We start from the raw sequence: 9,804 nt of genomic DNA, 5'->3' as shown, positions 1-9,804 counted from the left end.
CCAAGACTTATTCCCACTACTGATTGATCTGATACCGATCGACTGGTAATGTGTAAAAGTATAAAATGGTTCAAAAATGGTTTTTTTTTTTTTTTCTTTAAAAGGGTAAATTCGTCCGACAGAATCCGATCCCGATCTATACCGACCCAACCCCATCCCGACCTACCGGTCCATGTACCTAAACAGCTAAGGGTAGTTTTGAAAATTCGTTTAAAACGAGGGGGTGGTGCTGAAACCCAATCTCAACGCCGATTTGCAGTAATTTCTGCAACTACAGAGGTAAGTGGATGTCCCTGTAATAGCGATTGAAACTTGGAGTGTGGGGAAGAAGAACTTAGGAAGAAGGAGAGAAGGAGATTGCGTTGCTTTGCTTGCATTCTTGCTTGCATTTGCATGTTAGTTTGTGTTGAATTGTTGATACTCTTCTTGATTTTATTTATTTTTGTCTTTATTTCATCTTTGATTCAGTAGGTGAAGGTGGTTGAGAAGCTCAGATCCCTTTCTTTGCTCTGTCTTCTTCCTCCCTCTGTTAGTCTGTTTCACCTCCGTTATCGGTATATCTGTTTTTTGCTTCTATGCTGTTTGATGTGATTGCGAGATAGTAATCGACTACAAACACGTGATACCCTCTGGATTGATCTGGACTTTTGATAGTTTTGAATCAAGATTTTTTTGTTCATCATAAACCGCTTCTTCTCTCATCAGTTTTGATAGTTTTGAATCAAGATTTTTTTCCTTGGTTAGGTGGATGTCAGAATGGGACGTTTTGATGCTTTTGCGGTGGAAGTGAAATGGAAACTGCTCCTTTAGTTGATTGTTCTAGTTTAAAGGGTAGTATCCGTTTCGGTTTTGATGATAATCTGAAGTGGATCGGCGTAATAGTGAGATTTTCTAGCTGAACAGAGCTCTGCATCGTTCAAATTGACCAGCATTTTGGGTTTTGCTTGGGATTTTGCAGAGATACTGATGTCACTTCCGGCAACAGAAAGTGGTGATTTGATCGTTTTTGGTTGGACATAGACAAACGATCTGTGTTGGATGTTTCTCATTTCTGATTCCTTTGCCAGCTCATTTACTTTACGAAGAATTTTGAAGTTCTGTTTTAGTTTCACTGTTTGGCCATGTGATTTGAAGTTCCGATTGAAAGGCCTCTGCTGTGTGGAAGGAAGATATTGAGATCCCTCCCTCACACCACCTGTGCACGGAACTGCATTTCTCGAGAAACAGTCTGCCTGAGCTTCTGATGGTACTTCAGTTAATCCGTCGGGTATAAACAGACCTGCTTCACTCCAGCTATCTTGGTTTCCTCTCTTCCTTTGGGCTTCGTTTTTCAAGGGGTATTAAGATTTTATTTCTATAAGTGGAATACTCATGCAAAATTTCTCGATGGAGTATTAAAGGAGGTCCTAAAGGAAATGAAAAGGAGAGGGGAAAAAAACTGAAAGAGAATCCTTGCCTTGAAGATTTACCTTTTTTTGGGGGCAGGAGTGTTTCAGGCATGTTTCTATTCATAGGGAAGAGAGAAAGAGAGAGAGAGAGAGAGCTCTGATCTGGCGAAGTTATAGCTATGTTGCGTGAAAGCATCTTAGAAATGCCTTAAAGCCCTTGAGCAGTTCATCTTATCTAGCAAGTTAAAAGCGTTTTGTCATCCGTGATTTCTATTATAGGAGATAGCAGTCAGCACGTTTAGGGTTTGTGTTTAATGTTTGAGTAATTTGGTGGGGGACGAAGACTCGTGCAATATTTGGTATATTTGGTTGCTTTTTCCCGTGGTTCATCTTCTCCGAATTCTGGATTAATTTCTCTCTGACCTGTGCTTCTGAGTTAGAAATCAATCTCTTCTTGTGATGGGTTGGAGAGGCTGCGCCTGTTGAACGAGGAGTTGGTTGAAATATACTGGGTCTGATGAGTCTACAAACGAAGCGTGGAAAGCAGGACAAGGGCACGGATGTTGCTGAGAAGGTTGTCGTCGCTGTAAAGGTGTCTAAGGAAATTCCCAGGACGGCCCTTGTGTGGGCTTTGACTCACGTTGTCAAGCCTGGGGACTGTATAACGCTTCTGGTCGTGGTTCCTGCACAGAGTTCGGGTATTTTCCTCTTCCTGGCTTAAAGTCTAGTTTCCTTTCATGGAGTTCTTTGTATGTCCTTCTTTTGAAAGCTGTTCATGCGTTCATCACCGATCTATGCCTTGGTTCTTGCTTTCATAAGGGATTTATGCCTTAGTTCTTTCATTAGAACGAATGTTGCAGGGTTACTTGCCAATGAATTTCTTGCTTTTCTTTATTGGCGCTTAGTTGTAATGGTATGCTTAAAATTTGATATTGACATTACCATGTTGATCTCAGAAAACCGATCCTGCACTGGAGATTGATTGTACTGTATTTATTACCGGTCATGGCAAGCTCCTCTTTCTTTTGGCGATGCTTAAAATCCTGTTCTCGACTTTGGAGCTAACTAGCTTTGTTTGGTTGGAGCAGTACAACGATTCCAAACCCTTGAATTTCCCGTCACTATTATTGTTAAGTTTATAATTGATTCATCAAGCCTGCGAATAAAAATATCAATGTCCAGACGACTTGGAATATTTTGAGAGTAATTAGTGTTTTATCTTTTTGTTCTTTTTGGCATGTGCCCCAACGTTGTATACTTCTGATAAGATTGTTTTGATGGGTGGTGAAACATTATATTTGTTTCCAGGGAGAAAGCTATGGGGTTTTCCAAGATTTGCAGGAGATTGTGCCAGTGGCCACAGGGCTCACTCCGGAACCAGCTCAGAGCAGAAGTCTGATATTAAAGATACCTGTTCCCAAATGATGCTTCAACTGCATGAGATATATGATCCAAACAATGTGAGTTCCTCATATCTCTCTCTGTCTCCCCCACCCCCTTTTGATGAATAATCTCTCATCCTTCTCCTGTACCGTACCGCAAGTTTTAATTTTCAGGCTCTGTTCCCAAACTAATGTTTCCTGCTTCCTATTCTTGTATGCCAGATAAATGTCAAAATAAAAGTTGTCTCTGGATCGCCATGTGGAGCCGTTGCTGCAGAAGCCAAGAGAGCTCAAGTTAACTGGGTGGTATTGGACAAGTAATTAGATAGTGCAATACCTTGTTACTAACTTCAAATCATGCAATTTTGGAACACATGGGATTATAAAGTGATACGGACTTGTCACCTAAAAGTTCTGTTACTTAATATTCAATTCTCTCAGCTTTTCATTCTCCTCTCCTTTATCTATGCAGACAGCTGAAACATGAGGAGAAACGCTGCATGGAGGAACTGCAATGCAACATTGTGGTTATGAAACGTTCTCAGCCTAAAGTTCTTCGTCTCAATTTGGTTGGGTCACCTACAAAGGAACCTGAAGCTCCCTGTCATTTGCCTTCCGAATTTGAAGCATCTGAAAAACATTCAAAAGGCAGCGGTGAATCTCAGAATTCCATTCGGGGGCCGGCGGTAACTCCAAGTAGCAGTCCAGAGTTTGGGACTCCATTCACTGCAACTGAAGCCGGAACATCTTCCTTATCGAGTGAAGATCCAGGAACTTCACCATTTTTCATTGCCGAAAGAAATGGAGATGTGAAGCAAGAGGAGTCCATAGCCACGAAGGAAACATTTAACCTGGAAGATTCTAGTTCAGACACCGAAAGTGAAAATTTGAGTCCTTCAACGAGTTCCGGCTTTCAGCCATGGATGGAAGAAATTCTGAGTTCTGGTCACCAATTGTCAAAGAATGTTGAAGGGAGCTCACAGAAACTCAATGAGAAATCACAGATCTCTACAGCTAAAGCATTGCTGGAGAAATTCTCAAAACTTGATCGAGAAGCTGGAATTGGAGTAGACTATAGGCCTGATTTTGACTACAGCGGAAATGTGAGAGAAGCTGTTTCACTATCCAGAAATGCACCTCCTGGCCCACCTCCACTTTGTTCAATATGTCAGCATAAAGCACCTGTATTTGGTAAACCTCCAAGGTGGTTTAGCTATGCTGAACTAGAACTTGCTACAGGTGGGTTTTCACAAGCAAATTTCTTGGCCGAAGGTGGGTTTGGATCTGTACACAGGGGTGTCCTGCCAGATGGCCAGGCAATTGCAGTGAAGCAACACAAACTGGCTAGTTCTCAGGGGGATCTTGAGTTCTGCTCAGAAGTGGAAGTTCTGAGTTGTGCTCAGCACCGAAATGTTGTGATGTTGATTGGGTTCTGTGTTGAGGACAGAAGAAGGCTGCTGGTCTATGAATACATCTGCAATGGATCACTGGACTCTCATCTATATGGTGATTTTCTGCAGCCTATAGAAAATTTACCATCATGATTATTAACCGTGCACATTATGGGATGAACAATTGGCCTTAAAATCTAATACAGTGAAAGTATCTCCATCTCCTCTAGGATAGAGAAAGCAAAGAATGATGAGGTGCATTAAGTTTCCATTTTAACATGCTGGTTTTGGACATGCTGAATTTTCATATTGATGATATGGTACAGCATAGATGTCTGGAATGGGAAGTCTCATCCTTTTTGTTCTCTTGACATTTTTATTTAGTTAGAATTTACCCTTTTGGAACCATCATCATCAGTCAATTACATGCACTGTTCTATGCAGACCATAGCATATATTAACACAATATGCCCATGGATGGTAAATATAGAAAATCACATTGAGGTCTCTTTTCTAGGACATCTGTTAAGAATTTTAGATTTGAGTCTGCAAACAGAGTATTTGATTCTGCCGAATTTTAGATTTGAGCCTGCAAACAGAGTATTTGAATTCTGCCACAGTATTTATCTCATATAAGAACTAATGTTTCCATTTTTAACTGGTGTAAAATTTATTAACTATGAACTGGGAATTTGTAGGACGAAATCGTGATCCATTAGAATGGTCTGCACGACAAAAAATTGCAGTTGGAGCTGCAAGAGGGTTACGATATCTTCATGAAGAATGCAGAGTGGGATGTATAGTCCACCGTGATATGCGGCCTAATAATATCCTCATAACCCATGATTTTGAACCACTGGTATGGCATTTTCTTTTTGCCTTTTTATGAAGGATTTTAATGATTTTGTAACATTTATTTGCATGTCAAAACTGTCTTCTCTACTAAACTCAATAAGAATATGATGCTTGGGTATTCAAAGATATACTGGTTCTTGCGACTTAATAATGTACAAGATTGATAAATACATAAGATTTCTGTTCACATTGGGAATAGAGGAAGAAAGCTTTGAAAAAACCAGAGAGTAAAATGAATCAATGTTTCACATGTGTCTGCTTGATTTCTATTTAATTATCTGTTTTAGTAGTGTGTAACAAAATTTGAAATCAATAATTTCGAAAAAGCATTTAATGGAAAAACAGGGAGAGATGCCATGCTTTGTGTGGTTGAAATGACTTGGGTTCTCTTTCAAAGAAAGAGGAATGCTCGCTTCGAAAAACTGACCAAGTTGAAACTTCCAACAATTTTATAAGAAACTGTGGAATCTAAACAAGTTGAACTGTTTCCAGCACTTCCAAAGTTCAATCTGCACCACTTCCTTTTTTACTATATTCTTAATAAAACATATGCAATAAGATGTCACCATTGGGTTTTGAAAATATTCTGTATCAGTAATTTATCATCATTAGTTTTGAGAATATTTAGTGCAGGAAAGAGATTATCAATTAATCCAGAAAGAGTGTAGAGATCATAGGATACAAGGATTTACTCGGGCGAATTGGCCAACAGTATCCATCCATCTTATACTGGCTGATACCACAGATGTTCCATCATATATCCTTGATACCAAGATTGAAATCCATGATAGAATATCACATGTTACTGATATTAACATATATGAATTTCTTGGATGTACGTGGAAATTCAATGAGAATACCAAAGTATTCTACTGTAGAAGACAGGAAATCATCGCCGAACTTTACCCAAGCCATTTGTCTTGGGGAGTGTTTTGATATTCTAGTTCTATCATAAAGATTGAACATATAGGAAAGAATGGACTAGCACTTGCTATCCTCAATGCTCCACAACACACAGCTTAATATAACCGTATGTCCATGGAATGATGACAAATTGCTTCTCTTGCATGCATATGCTAACACTAGACTTTAGAGAATGGTTTCTGATGCAATACCATATTCTTATTTGTGAAGGTTGGAGATTTTGGCCTGGCAAGGTGGCAGCCAAATGGAGACCTGGGTGTGGAAACAAGAGTAATTGGAACATTTGGGTAAAGTCTCTGTAAAATTTACTCAATAATTCAATTATATTGTCAGCTATGGTAAATAAAATCAGCTATTGTCCTTCATTTAGGTATTTAGCTCCAGAATATGCCCAAAGTGGTCAGATCACAGAAAAGGCTGATGTGTATTCCTTTGGAGTGGTACTGGTGGAGCTTGTTACAGGGCGGAAAGCGGTTGACATAAACCGGCCCAAGGGCCAGCAGTGCCTTACCGAATGGGTATGGGCATTCAAATTCAGATTAATTAAAAGATTATACATTTATCTAGGTTATATGAGAAGTTAGGAACATTTTTCCTTTGTGGTTAGCATGAAAATTCTTTCCCCCATAGAATATTTTTTGTGCTCTAATGATCCTTGGATATTGATTGTGACTTTAAACTTTTAAACTGGAACAGGCACGCCCATTGTTAGAAGATTATGCCATTGATGAACTGGTGGACCCACGGTTGGCCAACCAGTATTCAGAACATGAGGTTTATTGCATGCTACATGTTGCATCCTTGTGTATCCGGCGAGATCCTCATTCTAGGCCTCGAATGTCTCAGGTAAGGGAAATTTTAAATTTCCTCTCAAGTGGCTAGACACTTCAAAAGAAATATCAAATGAGCAGATTTAGTTTAACAGCATTGAGGGGAAAGCTGGAGGTTTCATTTGGATAAACCTGGTTCTGTTACAACTTGGTTCCATCCAAGCTGGAGGCTTTCCATTTTTTGGTTTCTATGTTGCACCTATTGGTTTGTGTAGTACCTGCCTCGAAGAAATGTCATCATGGTTTAAAATGGATCTGCATAAGTGTTACAGGGGTTTGAATAGTCAAGTAAGAACTAGAGCCACGGTCGATTATAATTTTGTGCTCTGGTTTTTCTTTTGGACTATCCAGATTTTCCAGTTAGAGAACCCAGTCAAATTGTGGTCTTGAACATCTCCCCTCCCCCTTGGTGAACTCCTAGGGTGCTGTGGGTGTCTTTCATCCCAATTTCACCTTAAAACATCAATGCATAAGCCTCATAGTCAAAAAAATTTCTTGACCTTTCCTTTTCCTTTTTTGTCTTCTGTTGTGATGGAAAAAGGTACTTCGTTTATTGGAGGGTGACATGTTCATGGAATCCCATTACATATCAACACCTGGGTATGATGCTGGTAGCAGGAGTGGAAGGATGTGGCCAGAGCAGCAGCAACACCACCAACACCACCACCACCAATCTTACAGTGGTCCTCTAATGAAGGAAGCATCGGAGGGATTAGGAGCAAACCTTTCCTACGAGGCATTGAGGGCAGCTGTCTGGGAGAGAGAGAAGGCGAGGAGGGCTTCATGCGATGATGATCTGTAAAACAATAAAACATGCTACACACGTAAGATATATCAATCTTTGTATTTCTTTTTTCTTTTCACAGTTCTTTATAGTACTTGGGTACAGTTAGATTTTTGCTTGTATAGTATTTCTGAGTCAATTGTTGGGAAGGAGGTGAAGGGAACTGTTACTAAATGTCAATGTTGAATTCTGAGGTAGGTTTTTTACAAGAAAAGAAAGAATTGCTAGCTTTTGATGGAGAAAAAAATAAAATAAAATAAGAAAAAAAATACAGGCTTTTTGATAGTTTGATATGAAGAAGGGGAAAAATAAAATCAGGAAATAAGATGTTTTGAGAAATAAATAGTTGGTAGCTTTAAAGAAAGAAGAAAAGAAGTTTATCTGTCATTTTATGTTGTAAGACTGGTCTTGGTCAATGTCCAAAAGAACAATACAGAAAACCAATTGGTCTCCTTTGTCGAAATGAATAAATTCAATGCAATTGAATGTGTTCATATGATTGAGGATCCCACGTAACATCTTATTAGTCAATTTTAGCTTGGGAAAACACAAATAGTTGGAAGTGAATTTAAAATTTTATGAAAAATATATCGATTCATATGAAAGGAATATAAAATTGATGGTATTTTTTTATATTTTTGTTACTGGGTAAGGGATCTTTGTCTAAGGAAGTGTGTGGTTTTGAGTTTGATTCCTCTTACCTCACCTGGGTCACTCACAAGGAGTGTTTGGTGCTCTTCATTGTTTTCTGTGAAAGTTTAATGGTTCTCATTCAATCCTGGTATGACTCAGTCTATGTGGTTATAGGGTCAATATGGTTCTGTAGGATTAATCAGGCCTTCAACCTAAATACCCATCGTCGGCAAAAAAAAAAAAAAAAATAGCCAATCTTAGACTCCCGAGGCCATTCCCGTGATTTGAGGATGAAATTCTTCGTTTCTGACCAAACTGTTCGATTATGGTTTGGTTCATAATGTAATAGGTATGAACATAATACTTATCCTTTGCATGGCTTAAAGGCTTAAACTACAATTAACATATTGAACATCATATAAACACACAAAAGATCGAAATCTATTGAATTAAATAGATATATTCAAAACATTTTAAACTATTAAACGAATCCATTTATGAAAGTTCATAAGCACCGCAATCATCTCTGAGAAAAGAACTGATGAGATGGAAGAGTCTTCACTCTTAAAATCCAAGAGTTTTTTTACTGTGTTAGGGTGTAATGGTTTTCCATTGGTCTAACAAGGTTCGGATTAAGTTTCTGTCAGATTTATCAGTTTTACGATTTTATTTGATTTTGAGTCGACGGCTTTTTAATTCCTGTAACCGAACAAAAATGTACATTCAAAACCAAAATCTAATAGATTTATTTTGGTTCAATTCGGTTCAACTTTAATTTCTAGGTTCTTTTTTTCTACTCTCGTCTCTCCTTTTTGTTTTGGAGCCATCCCATTAAGTTGGGATAAGGCTGAGGCCCGTCTGATTTTGTTTCTGGAAACGTGTTTTTTCGTTTTTCTATACTGAGAAACAGCAAAACACCATAAAAACCATTTGATTTTTTGTTTCATTTCACTTGTTTTACGAAATAGAAATAGAAATAAAAATTTATGCCTATTCATGCGTCAAGAAATAAGAATGGAGAAACAAGTCAGAATTATTTTTTTGTTGCTAGAAACAAGTAAGAGGGACAAAATTTGTGAAAAATGAAAAACCCGATACTTCACTTGACCTACCTAAGAGTGTCAATAGGTTTGGAACCAGGTATTCGGTCCAGTTCTGGTTTCGGTTCCAAGGAGTGTTAGTGTGATCCATAATCGGACCAAGTCCCATCTCGGTTCTGAAAATTGGTACTCGTACCCAACCTATCCAGTTCTGGTTCCTATTTGGATTTTGTATTCGGTTTTTATTTGATTGCAATATCTAGTTTCAAATTCGATTTTGTTATGTAGCTATTATTCAGAAACAAAATATAAATGTTTATTCACTATGTTATTGATCTTCGCCAACAAAAGAATGAAAAAATAAATAAATAAATCATGAGCCAAAAAAGAAAAAAAAAAAAGAGCTATCGATCATTTATTGAACTTCTAATATCGTTAATTTCCCTACTTTAAAACACAATATGCAGAGAAGAAGAAGAACAAAATACTTCAAACTTGAAGAGTTACAATTAAGTAGACTGTTTAACTCACGATTCATGAGTCCCAATGCAACAAAAACTAAAAAAAAAAAAAAAAA

The 9,804-nt window shown here is 38.1% G+C and overlaps 1 protein-coding gene across 2 annotated transcripts; it reads left to right on the top strand.

Annotated features, from left to right (window-relative positions):
• The first annotated feature begins 258 nt into the window (after nucleotides 1-258).
• LOC122067626 (inactive protein kinase SELMODRAFT_444075-like) lies at nucleotides 259-7,693 on the top strand. Of its 2 annotated transcripts, XM_042631473.1 has the most exons (10): nucleotides 259-395; nucleotides 745-2,086; nucleotides 2,697-2,848; nucleotides 2,993-3,087; nucleotides 3,243-4,276; nucleotides 4,860-5,020; nucleotides 6,151-6,227; nucleotides 6,311-6,458; nucleotides 6,637-6,786; nucleotides 7,312-7,693. In XM_042631473.1, the coding sequence occupies exons 2-10, from the start codon at nucleotides 1,906-1,908 to the stop codon at nucleotides 7,570-7,572; spliced, it is 2,259 nt and encodes a 752-aa protein (XP_042487407.1). In that variant the 5' UTR covers nucleotides 259-395; nucleotides 745-1,905; the 3' UTR covers nucleotides 7,573-7,693. The 2 variants fall into 2 exon arrangements, with proteins under 2 accessions (XP_042487407.1, XP_042487402.1); XM_042631468.1 differs by having other exon boundaries at nucleotides 297-2,086.
• The last annotated feature ends 2,111 nt before the right edge of the window (nucleotides 7,694-9,804 follow it).

This window comes from Macadamia integrifolia, chromosome 2 (genome assembly GCF_013358625.1).
Source record: "Macadamia integrifolia cultivar HAES 741 chromosome 2, SCU_Mint_v3, whole genome shotgun sequence".
NCBI lineage: Eukaryota > Viridiplantae > Streptophyta > Magnoliopsida > Proteales > Proteaceae > Macadamia > Macadamia integrifolia.
The sequence above is the reverse complement of the archived record's forward strand: the minus strand, read 5'-3'. Positions and strand labels throughout refer to the sequence as shown.